We start from the raw sequence: 23,746 nt of genomic DNA on the forward strand, positions 1-23,746 counted from the left end.
ATATTGTACTGATGAATAATGCCAACTTTGTATCGATGTGTATGAAAATACTCAGCAATACTGATTGGTATAGACCTATTAAACCTGAAACAATTACGCTGTTGAATGAGGAGTTCTACATCCTCGTCGACAGAGCACTCAACAATGTAATTTTCAATGAATTATGGAAATTTATTCGCACTCCATTTCCAGTTATCCCCACATTCTACTCTCTCCCCAAGATCCACAAAAACAAGGAGGATCCTCCGGGAAGACCAATTGTAATGGATCTATTACTGAAAACCTTTCAAAAGTAGTGGACGAACATCTTAGGCCATTAGTGTCTTCCTTACCTTCATATGTAAGGGACATGATTCACCTGCTTCAAATCATCAATGGAGTACAAGTGACTGACCATACTATCCTTGTCTCCATCGATGTAGAAACTTTATAGTTCCATACCGCAGAACAAGGGGTTAACCTGTACTCAAAAAATCCTATATCAAACCACCTCTTTAGAGAAACCGTTTAACAAGTTTATACTGTTAGCCTTGGACTATATACGCCGACATAATGTCTTTAGTTTCAATGGACAATACTTCCTCCAGGTACAGGGGGTAGCCAGGGGCACCTGTTGTGCCCCTGGCTACGCCAATCTGTACCTGGGGGAATGGGAGAGAACGCTATTTGAAGACAAGGATTTCTCTATGTACCTGCAGCACATTATCATGTGGCGCAGCTACATCGATGACATCTTCGTCTTATGGAATGGACCAATTGACTTACTTCATACTTTAACCACTTTGAATTGTAATGAATTCAATTTAAATTTTACGATGTTATATGATCTCACATTTATGACATTTTTAGATGTTGAGATATTCAAGGACTCCAATAACTCATTAGCCTGTAAGCTTCATAGCAAACCCACATCAGGAAACACCATCCTGCATTCCAATAGTTTCCATCCAAGACCACTGATTAACTCCATTCCTTTCAGTCAATACCTAAGGATCAAACGTAATTGTTCTAACAACGAGGACTTCCTTCGGGAAGCCAGGGCCCTTAAAAATCGCCTCCTGGATAGAGGCTACAGCCACAGATGTTTAAAAAGAGCCTTTAATAAAGCAAATAATCGCGACAGACAAGACCTATTACGATTACAGAATACATCTATTCATAATACGAATTCCTATACTAGGATGGTCACCACCTTTTCAAATGAACATACACAAATGAAACAAATTTTGACCAAGTATTGGCATATCTTAACCAAAGACCCAGTAGTGGGCCCTTTTGTCTCTCCAAGCCCTTTGGTTATTTTCAGACGTAATACGTCAGTAGGGGATCTTCTAGTTAAGAACGAATTTAAGGGACTCACTTGGGGTGACCCTTGTAACATCCTCGGCACCTTCCCTTGCGGTACTTGTGGCTATTGACGGTACATCAATATGGATAAAAATCCATGTCTCCCCAATGGATGGGTTTTCTCCCCTAAACACTATGCTAACTGCCAGACCACATTTGTAGTATATTTATTGCAATGTGAGTGTGGCTGTTATGACGTAGGGAAAGCCATCCAAAAATTATGCAAGCGACTATATTGCCATATAGCAGCTATGAAAACCAGAGATCTGGACTTCCCTTTGGGCCGCCATGTAGCGGCGGTTCATGGTGTTCATTTTCCAAAAGTATCAGTCCTGGTATTGGATCAACTCCACCAAACTCCCAGAGGAGGCGACCTTAATAAGATACTCCTCCAACGGGAAATGAGGTGGATTTCAAACCTCAATGCTACCTCACCCCCCAGACCTTAACGAAATACTAAGCTTTAAATCTTTCCTACAGGGCTTTACGTCGGGGGGGTTATGAAGGTGACTTATAGTAATGTACATTTATTTACCAATGCTTATCAATTTGTTGCTTTGTATTCTCTCCTATTGTCTGCTCTAAGCTTATCAGGATACACCATGTGATAGTAGTCTGATTTATGTTATTTACATTGTACAACTTATGTGTATGATATTTAATGTATCATTGCCTACATGTTATTGAACACATATTTTATATTTTTCAGCTTCACTCCTATTTCCGATCTCCTGCATCACGTCACACTTCTATTTCCCTACTAACAAGCATCAGGTGTTCAGGACCCTGTTGGATCAATGTCCGCAGCTCTTGGTGTCCCCCGACACGGGTAGGCCCCGCGCCTTCCATTTCGGGGCCTTTTAATGGGCTTTGCGGATTCCAGCTATGGCCGCGGATCGTGCATGTGCGACTCGGCCATCCTCTTTGCTGGCTCCGGCTTCAGCCCCCTCTTCCCGTGTTGGCGGCGCTCTGACATCTGACGTCATCGCGCCTTGGACGGGTGACGCCGCCGCGCCAGAGGGAACAGCATCCGGCGACGTGCATCTCTTTGCTGAAACCTCTGTTAGCTGTTTGAGATGTGTCGCCGAGTCCGGGCCGGCCCCCAGCTCACCATCATGAGTACTATTTTCCGCCCCTTTTGGGTGGCGCTATCCCTCACCAGCTGCTATTTAAATTCTTAAAGCGGGGGTCCACCTATCTATCGTTTTTTTTTTTTTTTAGTTCATTCACAAACTTTTCTTCTCAGCATTACATACTCACATATTGTGTGTAATATGTCCGCCTGTGTCAGATTTCGTCGGAAAGAATAACTTATATTATTCAATGCAGGCGGTTTCCATCTTCATTGTGGGCATTTGAAGCCCACAAGCATTTATTTCCTGGATGCGGTGAATGCTGTGCTCCCAGCATTCACCGCTCGTTCCCGCACATGCTCAGTGGCATCCTGGGAAGCCTGAGACTAGCTCCCAGGAGACTGTGCGGAGTCTGAGAGAGGCTAGAAACACGCCTACTCCCATGGGAGGAGAACCAGGAAGTGCAAAGAAGAATAGAAAAATAAAAGGTAATTACTGCAATTTAAATTTTTTTAAACGGCATGTCAGCATCTAGGCAAGGAAGAGAATACATACAGATATTGTTCAAAATTTGGGTGGAACCCCGCTTTAAGTAGCCACACTCTCTTGCTGTACACCTAGACTTTACATCCAGGCAGAAGGAGACTTCTTTGCAGTCCCAGTCACTAAGTACTTTAAGTTATGTATATCATAGGCATTTATATGGCCCAATTTTTGAATATAGCCTTCAGCTGTACAGTGGGCTTTCACCTCATTATTATCTTTTCCTATACAGTAGTTTATCTCAGCCATTTGTCAGTTTATTCTTTTGGTATATTCTATCTTTTGTTCACCTTATTACCTCGTAACCATTACATGGTCTCTTTAGTTAATGTCTGTATGCAAGCCTGTGACATTTTTTACTTGCATTTAGTGGCCGCTTTACTACTTACTTGGCCCTCCTTTATGATCATATATTGTCATAATTGTTATTCATATACATCCACATTATACTTATACTATTATATATTTATATTTAGGGACCTGCACCCCTCCTTTTTGCTGTTCCTTGTGGACTCCTTGGCCTGGCGCATCCAGCGGGTCCCTGCTTTGATGCCAAGTTTTACCAGATATACTGGGGAAGCTCTACATATCTCCCAACATATAGCCCTCAATATATGGGCTGATATTCTGCTCCACTTTCTTAACCACTTCAGCCCCGGAAGGATTTACCCCCTTCCTGACCAGTGCGTTTTTTGCGATTCGGCACTGCGTCGCCTTAACTGACAAGTGATCATGCGACGTGGCTCCCAAACAAAATTGACGTCCTTTTTTCCTCACAAATAGGGCTTTCTTTTGGTGGTATTTGATCACCTCTGCGATTTTTATTTTTTGTGCTATAAACAAAATAAGAGCGACAATTTTGAAAAAAAACGCATTATTTTTTACATTTTGCTATAATAAATATCCCCCAAAAATATATAAAAAAACATTTTTTTTCCTCCGTTTAGGCCGATATGTATTCTTCTACATATTTTTGGTAGAAAAAAGAAAAAAATCGCAATAAGCGTTTATTGATTGGTTTGCGCAAAAGTTATAGCGTTTACAAAAAATAGGGGATAGTTTTATGGCATTTTTAATAATAATTTTTTTTTACTAGTAATGGTGGCAATCAGCGATTTTTATTGTGACTGCCACATTATGGCATACATGTCGAACATTTTTGACACATTTTTGGGACCATGTCATTTATACAGCAATCAGTGCTAAAAAATGCACTGATTCCTGTGTAAATTACACTGGCAGTGAAGGGGTTAACCACTAGGGGGCGGGGAGGGGTTAAGTCAGTACTAGGGATGTGTTCTAACTGTAGGGGGGATGGGCTGTGTGTGACACATCACTGATCTCTGCTCCCGATGACAGGGAGCAGAGATCAGTGACACTGTCACTAGGTAGAACGGGGGAGATGCTGTTTACATCAGCATCTCCCCGTTCGTCCTCTCCGTGAGGTGATCGCGGGTATCCCGTGGTGATCGAGTCCGCGGGACCCGCGACCCGACTCACGGAGCTCGCGGAAGGCGCACGCCGACGACGGCGGCAAATTCAAAGTAACGTACGGGTATGGTCGGCAAGTGGTTAAAGATACTACTGACTGGTGCTATGGAGACCGGAACTTGTTAAAACATCAAACTACCATCTGTCTAGGATACGGTTACTGTCTTTGAACCAGTAAGTCCCCTTATCATTGCTGCTTTCTTCCTTTGTTATTTCCCAAGCTCCCAGCCCCACTATTTGCATTTTACCTTATGTATTTTCAAATGATGATTACTATGTTCTATTTATGTACTCTTCATTTTAGATCATACAGTATATCCTCACAAAAAACCCATGAAAAAGGAACTGTACTAACAATAGTCCGAAACATGTTGGGTATCTGGAGCATCATGTTCGATTGTGTTCTTCTACCCTAGAGCCCCTTCTAACATGGTGTAGGAAATTAACTGTATGAGTTGCTCATTATATTGTTTTTTTTAACCATATATTTCATGTAATTTTTTGAATAAAGCTATATATTCATTTACTACTTTTCTACTCTTGTCATCTGCTTTACATGTATTTAACCCCCCACCCATACAATCCCCGGGGCAACCTTTTTGTACTTCCTGTAATATATTTTGGATGAGGTGAGGGGCTTGAGTATATATATATATATATATATATATATATATATATATATATATATATACACACACACTCATCTTGTGCTTGGTAGTCTCACGTTTTCATCAGTTTACACTTAGGATAATATTAACATTTCAAGGCCCCCTGCTCCAAACGGAGGGGTGCTCTTGATTTAACTAACGATTTTCAGTTGATTTGTACTTTCTACTCTTATGCATTGTCATATCTGTTATAGATTGTTGTGACATTTTTCTACTCTGTCCCCTTCTGTTGTATGATCTCACTGTTGAACATGCCTGGATGCGGTTTGTTGAATAATTTTTTTTTTCAAAAAAGAATTTGAAAAAAATAAAAGAGGCAAGGTGGTGGTGGTGTCTGTCTCTATGTGAGAAGTGATCTCAAAGTGAGTGTGAAAGAGGACCTAGTTGATAGAGAATGCGATAGGGCTGAAGCATTATGGGTGGAACTGCACATGGGTGTGCATACTACAAAAATCATTGGAGTTTGTTAAAGACCATCCATTGTTAATAAGGAGATGGAGAATCAGCTCCTTGCACAGATAGAAAGGGTTGCAAGGGCTGGGACAGTGATAATAATGGGGAATTGTAACTACCTGGAAACTGACTGGAGTAATGGCACTGCAGAAACAACTGCATAAGGCAAAAATGTATAAACCTATTACAACACAATTTAACGGTACAGTTCATAGATGCCCGACTAGGAATGATGCTCCGCTGGACATGGTAATCAAATACCATGTAGAGCTTATTACTAATGTTCATATAAATGAATATCTGGGTAGCAGTGACCATAAAATGATTTAATTTAATCTTAGCTGTAAAAAACACATACTGTAAAGATAAAAACACTTACCTTTAAGAGAGCAAGTTTTCCAAGGATGAGGGCTGCTCTCTAAAACTTAGACTGGGAGGGAATATTGGCATTGATGAACACAGAACAGAAATGGGAATTCTTCAAAGAGACTATCTATATTCCCATGGGCAAGACATTTAAAAGGCTAAAAATAAAACCTATGTGTCTGACGGCCAAAGTTAAAAAAGCTATCATCATTTGGGGATGGCCTCTTCCTGTTCCAACATAACTGCGCACCAGCGCACAAAGCAAGGTCCATAAAGACATGGATGAGTGAGTTTGGGGTGGAGAAACTTGACTGGCCTGCACAGGGTCCCGACCTCAACTCAGTAGAACAGAGACTGCTAAGACTGGGTTGCCATTAAAGTTCATGTGCATGTAAAGGCAGGTGTCACATTACTTTTGACATTATAGTGTCTATGATTGTATCTTTTTTTTCCTTCACCCTTTTATTGGTTGAACTAGATGGACTTGTGTCTTTTTTCAACCAGACTATGCAACTATGTAAAACCAGGGTTAAACATGAAAACTGTTTATCGAAAACACAGGTACACAGAGGTAACACTCAGGACAATCCCCCCCCCCCCTTGCATTCAGGGTGGGGTAGACTGTCCAATCAGCAGGGAGAGTTGTTGAAGGAATTTGCTCCCCTCCCCTCTAATGCCCTGTACACACGGTCGGACTTTGTTCGGACATTCCGACAACAAAATCCTAGGATTTTTTCCAACGGATGTTGGCTCAAACTTGTCTTGCATACACACGGTCACACAAAGTTGTCGGAAAATCCGATCGTTCTAAACGCAGTGACGTAAAACACGTACGTCGGGACTATAAACGGGGCGGTGTCCAATAGCTTTCATCTCTTTTTTTATTCTGAGCATGGGTGGCACTTTGTCCATCGGATTTGTGTACACACGATCGGAATTTCCGACAACGGATTTTGTTGTCGGAAAATTTTATATCCTGCTCTCAAACTTTGTGTGTCGGAAAATCCGATGGAAAATGTGTGATGGAGCCTACACACGGTTGGAATTTCCGACAACAAGGTCCTATCACACATTTTCCGTCGGAAAATCCGACCGTGTGTACGGGGCATTACAGCTAATCTACATACACATCCCATAATACCCAAGGCAGAATATATATATGTATACACACACAACATTCCAGTTTGGTTGTACAGCGAGTCTGATTAGTACAGATCAGACTGGGGTTTTCGGTCTCTCTGTGCCCCGAATGAACACAGGGTTACTTAGACATAGAAGTTGCTTGGGGAGCTGAAACAAGGGTTTCCAAACCTCTCCAAGGGATTCTTAGTTCCACGAGCCCTCCCGTCACATCTCTCCCCTTTCGGCTGCAGACTAGCACAGGAGGAGACCCCAAATGGGTTGACTCCGAAGTTAGTCAGTAGTTCCAGTCCCCCAATGCCGGTATCCAGCACAGTACCCCAAATAAATTGTCTCAAACATAGCATTACTCACCCAGCCAACCTCCTCTCTCAGAGAACATAACCGCCGCTAGGGAAAAATGTGGACTGGCCCTTCTCCATGGTGTCCTTTCAGCCGCTGGAGAGAAGACACGGTGACTGGGCTCACTTCATCATACTGTTGGGGATCTGGGCCGACTGCCCAGCATCCCTGGGTTATACAGATGGAGATCGCATCTTTTGTTAGTTGAGGGCAGAGGCCAGCAGCACTCGGCCCTGTTGCCAGCCCTTCTGGGTTGCTGGCATCATTCTGGGGTGCCATCTGCTGATGGGAAGGGAAGCCAGCTGCTTCACCTCCCTTACCCTCATCTGGGTGCTGGGACGACATGTATCTGGTGTTGTCTCCCAGGTGCATGGATCCTTGCTGGGTAGGAAAGACCACCAACCTTCTCACCCTGGGTCTCTGGAATTGCAACAAGTGTAGGGCAGAGGTCTTGGACCCTCTGTCCAGTTGTCAGCGCTTCAGCTGGAGAGGTTTCTGGTAACTCCACAGATGCTGCTGTTGGTGCTGGGCAGAGCTCAGTGATGTTGGGCCCTGATGCCAGCTCTTCTGCTGGAGGCTCACCAGGTTGTCTTTCCTCAGCAGAGAAGTCTATTAAATCCCCAGTCTCTGGAACTGGTGTCTGCGGATAGAGGTTCACGATCTCCTGTCCGTAGAACCCAGAAGATGTTATCGGTGCTGGGCAGAGGTTAGCAAAGCTCTGCCCTGTTGTCAGCACTTCAGCTTTGGGGATGGCAATCTCCAGAGTTTCCACTGCCAACTGGCATGCTTGCTGAACGTGTCCTAGCAGTTTCCTGTATTCCCTTTCCAGATGCTGTTCCTTACTTAGCAAAAATTCCAGGTCCAGTTTAAGCTCTGAAACCCCTGCAAGACCGAGCATAGCACCTCTATAATCTCGCAGGTCCTCAAGAGTAGGTTCTCCATCGCCAAACACAACACCATCTGTAAGGCTCTCCCACAGCAATCCAGGGCCGCCAAAGTCATACCCCTAGGAGAGCATTCTGTTGTCTCCCCTAAATATCCCTGCTCTGCGTGCCATTGCAGAGCCTGATATAGATTGTCCAGCTCTATCTCCTGTTGGACCAGCCTGTCCAACTTGGACACCCATTGGTCCTGGGGCCGCTCTCCCAGGAATGGCATCCGTAACTCCCATTGGTCACTGGCTCGTTGGTCTGGGGTTGGAAAGCACTTGCCTGTTGCATACCAGCGACCTGGAGGGCTCCAATCCAGAGTCCTACCCGAATCTGCTGCCTGAGCTCCAGGTATTCATCTGCAGACACAGTCCTTGTGTTTGCTGAAAGCAGCAGCCCCGAGAACTCTGATGCCAGATCCATATCTCCGCTGGGGTGACCCAAGTCTGCTATCCTGATCTTGGATCCTGGTGGAGGTTTGGATGTCCCAGACTTCAGGAAGCGTCCCACTGCTTTCCACCAATGCAACGAAACGTCACACACTTCGCTTGAGTGCTTTCATCATATACCACTTCCTCCCAGTCTGAATATAGAAATCAGATATCCCAAACCGTTGACAACCAATAACTAGACAGTACGCGTTTTGGTTGCTAAACATGAAAACTGTTTATTGAAACACAGGTACACAGAGGACAATCCCCCCCCCGCATTCAGGCTGAGGTAGACTGTACAATCAGCAGGGGGAGATGTTGGGAGGAATTCCCCCCAACTCCCCTCTCACAGTTAATCTGCATACAGTGGATATAAACTCTACACATTCATGTTAAAGTGGAGTTCCACCCACTTTTACAACTCTTCAGCATCCCTCACTAAACTGTGCACTGTAAACGAATTGGATATTTTTTTATTTTTTTTCTCAGCACTTACTGTATATCTGCTGTATTCATTTTTCACTTCCTCCTCCCTGGCCGCGGCCCATCGCATCATTTCCTGTTTGCAATGCCTTCTGGGAAGGGGCGGCAACTTCCTCTGAAACTGCCGTTGCTATGGAAACCTGACCTGAAACCTATTACACTGCTTGTGCTGCACTGAGCATGTGCGAGATCTGCAAGGATGAGATCCAGGAAGAAATGCAGTCTGGCTTCAGATGCCCAGATTTAAGATGGCCACGGCCTGCTGTAAGTTTATAAAATAACAAACTACTGCTATAAACTAACAAAACAGACCTTAGTTTACAGACTAACTTTACTAGAATACATTAAGCTTGTGTATTATAGGGGTATTTTTATTTAAAAAGTATAATTTCGGTTTCTGTGATGTAAAAAAATGAGACAAAGATAAATCATTTCAGAACTTTTTCTACCTTTAATGTGGCCTATAAACTGTACAACTCAGTTGAAAAACAAACTGAAATCTTTTAGGGGGAAGTAAAAATAAAAAAATAAAATAATATGGTTGCATAAGTGTGCACACCCTCTTATAAGTGGGGATGTAGCTGTGTTCAGTATTAAGCAATCCCATTCAAACTCATGTTAAATAGGAGTCAGTACACACCTGCCATCATTTAAAGTGCCTCCGATTAACCCCAAATAAAGTTTGGCTGTTCTAGTGGGTCTTTTCTGACATTTTCTTAGTCGCATCATACAGCAAAAGCCATGGTCAGCAGAGTGCTTCCAAAGCATCAGAGGGATCTCATTGTTAAAAAGTTATCAGTCAGAAGGGTACAAAAGAATTTCCAGGCCATTAGATATACCATGGAACACAGTGAAGACAGTCATCAAGTGGAGAAAATATGGCACAACACTGACATTACAAAGAACTGGACGTCCCTCCAAAATTGATGAAAAGACGAGAAGAGAACTGGTCAGGGAAGCTGCCAAGAGGCCTACAGCAACAAAGGAGCTGCAGGAAAATCTGGAAGTACTGGCTGTGTGGCACGTGACAACAATCTTCCATATTCTTCATATGTCTGGGCTATGGGGTAGAATGGCAAGACGGAAGCCTTTTCTTACCAAGAAAAATATCCCAGCCCGGCAAAAACATCTGAAGTCTCCCAAAAGCATGTGGGAAAATGTGTTATGATCTGATGAAACCAAGGTTGAACTTTTTGGCCATAATTCCAAAAGATATGTTTGGCGCAAAAACAACACTGCACATCACCAAAAGAACATCATACTCACCGTGAAACATGGTGGTGGCAGTATCATGCTTTGGAGCGGTTTTTCTTCAGCTGGCACAGGGGCCTTAGTCAAGGTAGAGGGAATTAGGAACAGTTCCAAATACCAGTCAATATTGGCACAAAACCTTCAGGTTTCTGCTAGAAAGCTGAACATGAAGAGGAACTTCATCTTTCAGCATGAAAACGACCCAAAGCATACATCCAAATCAACAAAGGAATGGCTTCACCAGAAAAAGATTAAAGTTTTGGAATGGCCCAGTCAGAGCCCAGACTTGAATCCCGTTGAAAATTTGTGGGGTGATTTGAAGAGGGCTGTGCACAGGAGATGCCCTCACAATCTGACAGATTTGGAATGTTTTTGCAAAGAAAAGTGGGCAAATATTGCAAAGTCAAGATGTGCCATGCTGATAGACTCATACCCAAAAAGACAGAGTGCTTATGCAACCATATTATTTTAGTTTTTTATTTTTACTTCCCTCCACCTAAAAGATTTCAGTTTGTTGTTCAACTGAGTTGTACAGTTTATAGGTCACATCAATGGTGGAAACAGTTCTGAAATGACTTATCTTTATAAAACTATTTTCTTCCTCAGTTTAGGCCGATATGTATTCTCCTACATATTTTTGGTAAAAAAAAAAAAAAAAAAATCGTAAAAAGCGTATACTGATTGGTTTGCGCAAAAGTCATAGTGCCTACAAAACAGGTTATTGATTTATGGCATTTTTATTATTTTTTTTACTAGTAATGGTGACGATCTGCGATTTTTATCGGGGCTGCGACATTGAGGCGGACAGATCGGACATTTTTTACACTTTTTTGAAATCACTGACATTAATACAGCGATCAGTGCTATAAATAGCTACTGATTACTGTATAAATGTCACTGGCAGGGAAGGGGTTAAGACTAGGGGCGATCCAGGGGTTAAGTGTGTTCCCTCACTGTGGGGGTATGGGACTGACTGGGGGAGGAGACCGATCGGTGGGAGCCTGACAGAACTTTGATTTGTGTGGTACCTTTGGTACCTGAACTCTTTCAGCGACTCGGAGCTGCATCCATATTTACCAAACTGGATCTTCGCGGAGCCTACAACCTAGTCCGGATCCGAAGCGGGGATGAATGGAAGACTGCCTTCCGCACCCGCTTTGGACACTTTGAGTACCTTGTCATGCCCTTTGGGTTATGTAATGCTCCTGCCACCTTCCAGCATTTTGTTAACGATATTTTTAGACTACCTTGACCTGTTCATCATAGTTTATCTGGCTGACATCTTGATTTTTTCCTCCTCGCAGTCTACCCATTGGGAGCATGTCAGAAAAGTTCTAACTCGTCTTCGCCAACACGGTTTGTACGATGCCAAAATGCCACAAGCATTCAATTTCTGGGCCTGATTATTTCTATAGATGGTGTCAAGATGGATCCGCAGAAGGTCAAAGCATTCAATTTCTGGGCCTGATTATTTCTATAGATGGTGTCAAGATGGATCCGCAGAAGGTCTCCGCCATCCTGGACTGGCCAGCCCCGACTGATAAAAGGAGAGTTCAGCGCTTTGTGGGTTTTGCGAATTTTTATCGCAAGTTTATCAGAGGATTTTCTTCCATCATCTCCCCCATGACAAGTCTGACTCGGCAAGGCACCCGGTTCCAATGGTCTCCTGAGGCTCAAGCAGCTTTCACCTCCTTGAAAGAACAGTTTGTGTCAGCTTCCGTCCTAAAGCATCCTGACCCAGCTTTACCTTACATACTGGAAGTAGACGCCTCCGAGATAGCAGTAGGGGCGGTTCTTTCACAGAGACAAGGATCCAAGGCTCTATAACACCCAGTGGCGTTCTTCTCCCACAGGCTAACTGAAGCTGAAAAGAATTATGATGTTGGGGACAGGGAGCTACTTGCAATCAAAGCCTCGCTGGAAGAATGGCGTTACCTCTTGGAAGGAGCAGCCCATCCTATTCTGGTGTACACCGACCACAAAAATTTAGAGTACCTGAAAGTTGCCAAGAGATTGAAACCACGTCAGGCCAGATGGGCACTCTTCTTCACTAGGTTCACTTTCCACATCACTTACAGGCCGGGATCAAAGAATACCAAACCAGACGCGCTGTCCTGGATGTTCAACGAACCTGAAGTTCCTTCTTCTCCAGATACCATCTTTGCTCCTGGAAATTTTCTCATGCTTTAAGGAAACCTACTGTCCCAAATCAAACAGGCTTCTTAAACGGTTCCCCATCCAACAGACATCACTTTACAGTCTAGAGATGACCTACTATGGTACAAAGACAGAATTTTTGTGCCACAACTAACACGGGTTGCCGTCCTCAAATCTTGTCATGACCATGAACTAGCTGGCCACTTCGGTATACACAAGACTTCTGAACTCCTCCAACGCACGTTCTGGTGGCCTCAGCTACTAAAAGATTGCAGACGTTATGTTGAATCATGCATTACCTGCATCCAGAACAAGGGCAGCAAGACCAAGGCTTGGGGGCTGTTAAGACCTCTACCTGTACCGGAAAGACCATGGAGGATGATCTCCAATGGATTTCATTGTTGAATTACCACCATCAGAGGATTACACCACTATCTTTGTAGTGGTCGACAGACTTTCCAAGATGGCTCACTTCCTGCCTACGAAGGGTACCCCATCTGCCTCTGAAACTGCAACGATTTTTATTAAAGATATCGTAAGACTCCACGGTATACCTGCAAACATTGTATCTGATCGGGGGATACAATTTACATCCACATTTTGGAGAGCCCTGTGTGAATCTCTGAAGATTGACCTTTCTTTCTCTTCTGTCTACCATCCCCAGACTAATGGTCAGACTGAATGAACAAATCAGACCCTTGAGCAATACTTACAATGCTTTTCTTGTTTTTCTCAAGATGACTGGGTGCCCCTGTTGCCGAGTTCGCCTACAATAATTCTGTTTATTCTGCAACCAACCAGTCTCCATTTTTTGTGAACTATGGGTTCCACCCCTTGTTTTTGTCTAACATTCCACAGTGTGCAGTACCAGCTGCCCAAGAAGCCTTGAGTTTCTTTAGCACAAATAACAAGCTACTCCAAGAGACAATGGCAAAGACTCAAGAACATAACAAAGACATTTGACAGAAAGAGGAGAGGGGAGCTTGACCTGAAAGCTGGGGATCAAGTCTGGCTGTCCACCCTGAATTTGAAACTAGCATGCCCATCCAGGAAATTGGGCCCTAAGTTTGTGAGTCCCTTCCCGGTGGTAAGGAAAATTAATAATGTGGCTTATGAATTGAAACTACTAGAGTCATTCCATATACACCCAGTTTTCCACGTGGCTTTACTTAAACCTTCAGTCCCGTACCCTTTCCTCAACCGAAACACCGGTCCTCCTGAGCCTGTACTCATAGTTACATAGTAGGTGAGGTTGAAAAAAGACACAAGTCCATCAAGTCCAACCTATGTGTGTGATTATGTGTCAGTATTACATTATATATCCCTGTATGTTGCGGTCATTCAGGATTCAGGTGCTTATCTAATAGTTTCTTGAAGCTATCAATGCTCCCCGCTGAGACCACCGCCTGTGGAAGGGAATTCCACATCCTTGCTGCTCTTACAGTAAAGAGCCCTCTACGTAGTTTAAGGTTAAACCTCTTTTCTTCTAATTTTAACGAGTGGCCGCGAGTCTTGTTAAACTATCTTCTGCAAAAAAGTTTTATCCCTATTGTTGGGTCACCAGTACAGTATTTGTATATTGAAATCATATCCCCTCTCAAACGTCTCTTCTCCAGAGAGAATAAGTTCAGTGCTCGCAACCTTTCCTCATAACTAAGATCCTCCAGACACTTTATTAGCTTTGTTGCCCTTCTTTGTACTCGCTCCATTTCCAGTACATCCTTCCTGAGGACTGGTGCCCAGAACTGGACAGCATACTCCAGGTCCGGCCGGACCAGAGTCTTGTAGAGTGGGAGAATTATCGTTTTATCTCTGGGGTTGATCCCCTTTTTAATGCATGCCAATATTCTGTTTGCTTTGTTAGCAGCAACTTGGCATTGCATGCCATTGCTGAGCCTATCATCTACTAGGACCCCCAGGTCCTTTTCCATCCTAGATTCCCCCAGAGGTTCTCCCCCAGTGTATAGATTGCATTCATATTTTTGCCACCCAAATGCATTATTTTACATTTTTCTACATTGAACCTCATTTGCCATATAGTTGCCCACCCCATTAATTTGTTCAGATCTTTTTGCAAGGTTTCCACATCCAGCGGAGAAGTTATTGCCCTGCTTAGCTTAGTATCGTCTGCAAATACAGAGATTGAACTGTTTATCCCATCCTCCAGGTCGTTTATGAACAAATTAAATAGGATTGGTCCCAGCAAGGAACCCTGGGGAACCCCACTACCCACCCCTGACCATTCTGAGTACTCCCCATTTATCACCACCCTCTGAACTCGCCCTTGTAGCCAGTTTTCAATCCATGTACTCACCCTATGGTCCATGCCAACGGACCTTATTTTGTACAGTAAACGTTTATAGTCAGTAGACTATCTGTAAAAATTATCTGTAAAAATTAGGAACAACGGTTTGGCAATCACTTGACTGAGTTCCCTAAGTACCCTCAGATGCAAGCCATCTGGTCCCGGTAATTTATTAATGTTAAGTTTCTCAAGTCTAATTTTAATTCTGTCCTCTGTTAACCATGGAGGTGCTTCCTGTGTTGTGTCATGAGGATAAACACTGCAGTTTTGGTTACTGAAGCCCCCCGATTCACTCGTGAAGACTGAGAAGAAGAATAAATTCAATACCTTCCCCATCTCCCCATCCTTTATAACCAGATGTCCTTCCTCATTCTTTATGGGGCCAATATGGTCTATCCTCCCTTTTTTACTGTTTACATACTTAAAGAATTTCTTGGGATTTTTTTTACTCTCCTCCGCTATGTGTCTCATGTTCTATCTTAGCTGTCCTAATTGCACCCTTACATTTCTTGTTGCATTCTTTATAAAGTCTGAATGCTGAGGATGATCCCTCAAACTTGTGTTTTTTACATTGGAGTTAAGCCATCTAGGACTTTTGTTTGCTCTTTTAAATTTATTACCCAATGGGATACATCGGCTAATGCCCTTATTTGATATGCTCTTAAAGCAAACCCATCACTCCTCCGTATTCTTTGTTCCTAATATTTTATCCCAATTTATGCCTTTTAGCAAGGTTTGTAGTTTAGGGAAGTTGGCTCTTTTGAAATTCAGTGTCTTTGTATTCCCTTTATGTTTCCTATTTGTGTGATTTATACTGAAACGAATTGATCTGTGATCTCTGTTACCTAAATTTCCCCATATTTCCACATCCGTGATCAGGTCTGTATTGTTGGTAATCAGTAGATCCAGTAATGTTTTATTTCTAGTTGGTGCGTCTACCATCTGACCCATAAAATTGTCCTGCAAGACATTAAGGAACTGGCGAGCCTTAAATGAATGCGCCGTACCCTCCGCCCAGTCTATGTCTGGATAAGTAAAATCCCCCATTATGATAACACTTCCCATCCTTGCTGCTAATCCAAATTGTGATAGGAGATCTGTCTCCACTTCCTCCCTCAGGTTAGGGGGCCTATAGCATACTCCCAGTATTATTTTCCCCTTAGCTTCATCCCTTTGGAGCTCTACCCATAAGGATTCCACCTCCTCTTTAGCTCCCTCAGTGATGTCATCTCTCACATTCACTTGTACATTATTCTTGATATATAGGCATACCCCTCCCCCTTTTTTACCCTCTCTATTGTTGCGGTATAGGGTATACCCTTGAATGTTTGGCAGCCAATCATGAGAGCTGTTGAACTAGGTCTCTGAAATTCCCACAAAATCCAAATCCTCCTCGTACAACAGTATCTCTAGTTCACCCATCTTGTCCGCCATGCTCCTGGCATTGGTGAACATGCCACATAGTTTAGATCGGTCGCATATTGTCCTCGTATTGGGTGTTTTGAGATTGCAACTAGGACTTGCTACTATACTCACCTTGTGTTTTTGTGCTTCGGTTAACCTACCACTAATGCCCCCAATACTACCCTTTGGAATATCTTCCGCGCTGGCTATCTCTGCCTCTGGACCCTCCCCCCCATCACCTAGTTTAAAAACCCCTCTAACTTTTTGGCCATCTTCATTCCCAGCAGATCTGCACCCTCCTCATTTAGGTGCAGTCCGTCCCTTCTATAGTACCGGTTACCGACTGAGAAGTCGGCCCAGTCCTCCAGGAACCCAAACCCCCCCTTACTACACCAGCTCTTCAGCCACTTGTTTACTTCCCTAATCTCCCTTTGCCTTTCTGGTGTGGCTCGATGTACCGGTAGTATTCCTGAGAATACTACCTTGGAGGTCCTTTTCCTCAATTTATCTCCTAAGTCCCTAAACTCGTTCTTTAGGACACTCCATCTGCCTCTAAATTTGTCATCGGTGCCAACGTGCACCATGACAGCCGGGTCTTCCCCAGCCCCTCCCAGTAATCTGTCTACAAGATCCGTGATGTGCCGAACCCGAGCGCCCGGTAGACAACATAATGTTCGGCGCTTCAGGTCTTGGTTACAGATTGCCCTCTCTGTCCTAAGAATTGCGTCCCCTACCACCAGAATCTGTCTTTCCTTTCCCTTTGCTGCCCCCCCACTCTCAGGAGTTCTTCCCCCGGCAGCTAGGAGAGTCCCCCAGCTCCAGCAGTGCTGGTCCCTGACTGGTTTCACCAATGTCACTCAATGGAGCGTACTTATTGGGATGCTCCAGTCCTGGATCGGCCTCCCTGGCACTTCCCCCTCTACCCTTCCTGACTGTCACCCATCTACTCTTTGTTAGTGCCTGCACCTCTTTGTCTCCACCCGCCTCTGTGCTGGCCCCTGCCGACACCTGCCGTGTAGGTTCCTGGCTCTCCTTTAGTATGGAGGGACTTCTCAGAGCTGACAGTTGCTTCCCCAGATTCAGAACCTGGGCTTCCAGGGAAACAATGTGCTTACATTTTGCACAGCAGTATTCGCGCTCGATCGGATGATCAAGGAACGCATACATGCAGCAAGATGTACAAAGAGTCGCCTCTCCACACCCACCGGGCATCGTACCTATTAAATTTAGTGAGGATTGGGGATTTTATCCTGTCCAAATTACCTAACAAGGAATACCTTTAAGGAATAAAAGTTTACCTTTCCTGGGAACATGTTAAGAAAGCCTACATATAGGTGAGTGAATCTACTGGCAACCATTCAAAAAAAGTGCACACATCAATCCAAAGATGCAACATGATGCCAAAAAACTGTATTCAGGCTTACAAAATGAGGCTCATCAACGGTGAAGAATTTGAGGTTGAATCAATCATAGATTGCTGGAAAAGACATAATCAGGTTCAGTATCTGGTAAAATGGAAGGGTTATGGCCCTGAGGAGAACTCCTGGGAACCAGAAACTAATATCCATGCCAAAAGATTGATCCTAGCCCAATAAATTGGCCCAGTTGGGCATCCTGAGACTGCCCATTGGAGGGGGGCAATGTCAGGAAATACCTTCCAGCAAACATCCTAACACTAGAAGAATACCTGTGCACAAAGGAGCCGTCCGGCGCACGCGCATGCGCAATAGCGGTGCACGGGAGTGCGCGCGCGCCCGTTGTGACAGCACTTGGAGCCAACATGGGACTATTTAAAGGAGACTGATGCCTTGCTTCTTTCTGTCCAGTCTACAGCGTTTCCTGAAGACCCTTGCTGCCTTGTTAACCCAGTTTACCTGAATCTAGTACCCACTTGGCTTGTTCCTGACTTCCCTGTTTGCTGCCTGCCACGATTACGGCTTGGGCTCTGACTACTCTTTTGGATTGCCCTTCAGTACCTGATCTGCCCACCAGTACCTTGACCCGGCTTGTCTGCACCTCCATGCTGTCCGCATCCTGCTACGGGACTACAGTGCACCTCCCTGCTGTCTGCATCCTGCTACGGGACTACAGTGCACCTCCCTGCTGTCTGCATCCTGCTGCTGGACTACAAGTGCACCTCCCTGCTGATTACAGGATCCAGCCCTCTACTCCAGTGTTCCAGTCAGGCACTTGTGCCCCTTTGTACTCTTGAGCCCCTGTCAGCACTACCAGGTGTTCCCGAGTCAGAGGTATACGAGTGGCCATTCCCTGCATTCTGGGCTCAACCTACCAGGTACGCGACACCTCCTCAAAAAGAAATCAGATTTGTTTGACAACTTCTGTCTTTCATGAATCCATGCTGTCTATTGCTTGAAATAATTTTTTCTTCTATCAAAAACTCGTCTATGTGGTATTATAATAAACTTTCCAGTGTCGTCCCAACTATAGAAGTTAAACTAACAGGACTGTAGTTTCTCAGCAAAGACTTTGGTCCCTTTTTTAATATAGGTACCGCATTGGCCTTACTGCAATCCAGTGGTACTAACTTTACATGCAGGGGGAAAAAAAATAAAGCAAATGTAATTGCAGGATAGACATGTCTAACAGGGTTAAAAGAAAATTTACAAATTGTATTGGTAAGTGCTAAGTCCTTAGTCTGTGACTTTTACTTACTAGAATTGAAAATGCAATTCCCAATGTAAAGAATACTGCAAACCACTTCACACGTGTGCCAAAACTTAGCGATGTTGAATCCAAAACCTTAAAACACAAATTTAGAATGAGTTTGTCATTGTCTGAAAGAATTTGCTGATAAAATAAAACATAAAAACAAACTCTTTAAATTGGAGTTTTGCATGCAAAGAATTTCACAACATACATTTTACTTGATTTGATTGTAGCCGTAATAAAAAAGTACAACATACATTTTATGAGAGAAATATTGAGTCAAAGCATATTACTTGCATTAAACTGCAGAAAAGTGAAATTTCAGTCTATATATTTGATTGGTTTAATATACCATAGTGCAGGTTTGAGAATAAAATTCTTAATGAGCACGGTCATTCTTGAAAGCTTGCACTGCAAACTACATTCAGTTAGTAAATAAATGGTGTATCCTATATTTCTAATTTTCTGGCTACTTACTATCTATGGTTAGCACAATACTTAGGCTGGCCATACATTGTACAATTTTCCCTTAGATTTACCAAAGCCATATAATAGGAGTTCAAATCTAAACACTTTCAATTTGTATGTAATCAGACAGGCCCTTGCACTACATAGTTAAAGGTAAATGCAAAGGAAATAAAATAAGAAAATTGTATAATGTATGGCCAAGCCTAACTTATAATTTACTGCTAGCTTGGCAACCTTGTTTTTAACTAATGGCTTTACCTTTCTGAAGTTGGTGGCAATCCTTTGGCAAGCAAAAGTAAAAAAAAAAAAGTTACTTGCAGAAATACACTTTACTTCCCATTTTAAGTCCCCCCCCCAAACCTATTGAATACAGACACTTGCAAATAATATTGATCAAGTACACTATGAAAAATATTGAAAATACAGAGATCAGAAAACATTTTGACAAAGAAAAATAATGTAGCATTTTTCGGTTTAAAGTATTGCTATTTTATTAATATACAGTATCTCACAAAAGTGAGTACAATCCTCTCATTTTTGTAAATATATTTTATTACATATTTTCATGTGACAACACTGAAGAAATGTCTAGGATAATAAGAAATATGTGGCGCTAGAGTGCATAAACAAATAATGGGGATGATAAAAAATAATTACATCAAATACTAACTGAAGTGCATAAGTGAAACAGTATAAACCTCAATACATGAATAAACTACAGTGAAATCACATAAGTGAAGTGACTGTGCATAAAATAATAATTCATAAAATGTGTCAACGAATGGATTGATAGAAGGATCCTCTAAGACAAAATAGAGTTCAATGGTGATCTAAAAGTGCATCAAAGTGAAAAAAATTCCAAAATCCAAAAAAAAAATGAAAAAAAAATGGAAGCACTGGTTTTGCTGTTTTTATATGTAAGTTACTACGTTTTTTTAATAAAATCTTGGTTGAATACTGCACGATGGAGATACTCCTTTTTATTACACGCCTCCACCCCTTCTGCTGAGCTTGAAGTCTTCCATTGGTGACCTGCCGGAGCTGTGACGATCGGATGACATTGATCGATTGGTGGTCTTTCTGATTGCAGGCTCGACTGAACCCGTAGGGGTCTCTACTAAAGGTGAGAGGCTGGGGGAAACATGCTGCGCACCACGGATTACGGATGTTTAGAGGAATTTCATATTAATCATCTGTTGCACTTGCAATTTTCTATCTGCTGCACGAACTGTTATATGAAGATTCACTCCGTAATTGTTGGCACTGTATTGCACTACCTGGACTAGTAATTTTTTGCCATTTTTTTGTGATTTTTGCACTTTATGCCACTTTTTTAGTTTATGCGATTTTTTTCATTTTTTTGGGATTTTGGAATTTTTTTCACTCTGATGCACTTTTAGATCACCATTGAACTCTATTTTGTCTTAGAGGATGCCTCTATCAATCCATTTGTTGACACATTTTATGAATTATTATTATTTTATGCACAGTCACTTCATTTATGTGATTTTACTGTAGTTTATTCATGTATTGAGGTTTATACTGTTTCACTTATGCACTTCAGTTAGTATTTGGTGTAATTATTTTTTATCATCCCCATTATTTATTTATGCACTCTAGTTAGCGCCACATATTTCTTATTATCCTATTTTCTGTGCGGGAACACTGCCTTATGTGTGGCGGCTTCTTGGACCCCTTTAATTGTTTCTATTCACTCTGGTTTTGCGCATTAGTTTTTCTACTTTACTGAAGAAATGACACTTTGCTACAATATAAAAAGTAGTGAGTGTACAGCTTGTACAACAGTGTAAATTTGCTGTCCCCTCAAAATAACTCAACACACAGCCATTAATGTCTAAACCGCTGGAAAAAAGGGAGTACACCCCTAAGTGAAAATGTCCAAATTGGTCCCAATTAGCCATTTTCCCTCCCCGATGTCATGTGACTCGTTAGTGTTACAGAATCTCAGGTGTGAATGGGGAGCAGGTGTGTTAAATTTGGTGTTATCACTCTAATGCCCTGTACACACGGTCGGATTTTCCAACGGAAAATGTGCGATCAGAGCTTGTTATCGGAAATTCCGTCCGTTTGTGGGCTCCATCGGACTTTTTCCATCGGAATTTGCAACACACAAAGTTTGAGAGCAGGCTATAAAATTTTCCGACAACAAAATCTGATCGCATCAATTGTGTGGCCAATTTCGACGCACTAAGTGCCACGCATGCACAGAATAAATTCCGAGACGGACCTGCTCGGTCTGGTAAAATTAGCGTTCGAAATGGATATAGCACTTTCGTCACGCTGCAATGTTTTAAATTGTTTAATGCAGCGCACTCTCTTCTGCTTTATAATGCTAAATGAATGAAGTTGTTTTGCTGCTCATTGTCACACAGACTTCTCACAAACTTCTTTATTATTTTTCGTTAGTTCATCAATATAATATTTTTATTTGTCACATTTACCAGAAAAAAAATTTGTTTTTGATGTTTTTAGATTAAAAATTTTTATTTTGGATTTTTTTAAATCCTGATCTTGTGTTTTTTTTTTTTTTTAACAGAAAAAATTTTTATTAAACAAATCAGCATTACAGTACAAGAAGTTAGTACAGTCATTATGGTGAGAATAATTACAGTGGGATTTACCCTAAAACAACAACTACTGTTTATCAGTTGTTCCAAATGCGTACTCAACAGAATTTTCACCTAACCATAGTTCTCATGGCTTGTGTCATCTTGAAAAATTATTGGATAATATGAAGTAAATAACCCAGTATTCAATCATTCCTGACAGGGGCGTCTGGGGGGGGGAGGGGAGCGGGGAGAGAAGAAGGTGGGAGGGGGGGGAGGGAGGGAAGGGAATATGAAGGAAGAGGGGGGGGAGGGAAAAGGGAGAAAAAAGGAAGGGGGTGAAGAGAAACGGGTATAAGAAGAATAGGCTTAAGATGCAGGATGTCCTCTCCTATGTTTCATGTCTTACTTATGGGGTAGGGGGTTCGGGGTCCCCAGAAGCGTCCATCCAGGACGACCAAATTTTGTCAAACTTCCCTGGACATTGCCTGCTTTCGTACGTCAGTCTATAGAGGGGAAGTACCTTGTTCACCGACCTTATCCACGAGGCCAGAGTAGGAGGCTCCTCCAGTTTCCATCGCAGTAGAATTTCCCGCCTAGCGTAGTACAATGCGAAGGTTAGACACAGTTTATCATACCTGTCACCCTCAACATCCTCCAGATGACTGAGCAATAGAATTTGGGGGTCAACCGGCAAGTCTGAACCTATGACATTGCCCAGTGTAGAGGCCACTGCTGACCAAAAGGGTCTTAGTTTGGAGCAAGACCAGACCATATGCCAGAAAGTACCCACCTCCTGCCTGCATCTCTGACAGTTGGGATCTCTTTGGTGGTATATGCGCGCCAGTCTCTGTGGGGTAAAATACGCTCTGTGTAGGAACTTAAACTGTATGAACCTATCCTTTGCAGCGATCATAGAAGGAATGTAGGAGATTAAACACTCCTTCCACTCCTCTTCGTCTAAAGAGGGAATGTCAATCCTCCACCTCTCCCAGGTTTTGGTCAGCTTTGCATCATATTCCACCGTAAGGTATAAATATATTGTTGAGAGAGGCTTCCCCATCACGCTGGAGGTCAGGAGCCTTTCAATGGAGTCCGGTTCCAGAGTGAGGGGGGCAGGGAACTGGGCCTCAAAGGCGTGCTTCAGCTGCCAGTATCTAAATTGGAAGGAGGATGGGATAGCAAAGGATTGCCTCAGGGCTTGGAAAGTCATCAGCCTGCCATCTTTAACTATATGTTTTAATGTGAGGATTCCCTTTTTTGCCCAAAGAGAGGGGTCCGGTATAGTGTAAAAGTGGGGGAGTAGAGGGTTACCCCATAGGGGCATGTGGGGTGAAATGTGGTTGGGTTTCCTATAGATTTTCCTGGCCTCCTGCCATACCCTCACAGTGGTCCGCATTGAAGTCGTCATAGACAAACTGGCCCTAAGACCGCGAAACGGGAGATTGCTAAGGGCAGCAAAGGAACCCATGATGGCTGCCTCCAGAGTGACCGCCGGATTCTGCGTGGGCTGGGAGAACCACCACCTAATCGTGACCAAAACAGCTGCCCAGTAATAGATTTGAAAATTCGGCAGCCCCAGACCCCCCCCCCGAAAGCGGGAGGTATAAGATCTGCCTGGCCACCCTGGGTGGCCTCCCAGCCCAAACAAAGTGTATCAG

General features: G+C 43.1%; 1 protein-coding gene across 9 annotated transcripts in view; it reads right to left on the minus strand.

Moving 5' to 3' along the window:
* Nucleotides 1–23,746, minus strand: part of SFT2D1 (SFT2 domain containing 1) — a 790,079-nt gene that overhangs the window by 593,293 nt on the left and 173,040 nt on the right. For 5 of the 9 annotated variants that reach the window (XR_012243942.1, XM_073627597.1, XM_073627599.1 and 2 more), the window contains exon 2: nucleotides 19,057–19,143. The exons of 1 other annotated variant lie outside the window; for it this stretch is intronic. Coding sequence is in view for 7 of the 8 variants with exons in the window: in XM_073627597.1 (XP_073483698.1) it covers nucleotides 19,057–19,143 (87 nt within the window). In the remaining variant the exon portion in view is untranslated. Of the gene's footprint in view, nucleotides 1–19,056; nucleotides 19,144–19,776; nucleotides 19,799–23,746 lie in introns of all 9 variants that reach the window. 3 more of the 9 variants (XM_073627600.1, XM_073627596.1, XM_073627594.1) reach the window with 1 other exon arrangement.

This window comes from Aquarana catesbeiana, linkage group LG04, assembly GCF_042186555.1.
Source record: "Aquarana catesbeiana isolate 2022-GZ linkage group LG04, ASM4218655v1, whole genome shotgun sequence".
NCBI classification, from domain to species: domain Eukaryota; kingdom Metazoa; phylum Chordata; class Amphibia; order Anura; family Ranidae; genus Aquarana; species Aquarana catesbeiana.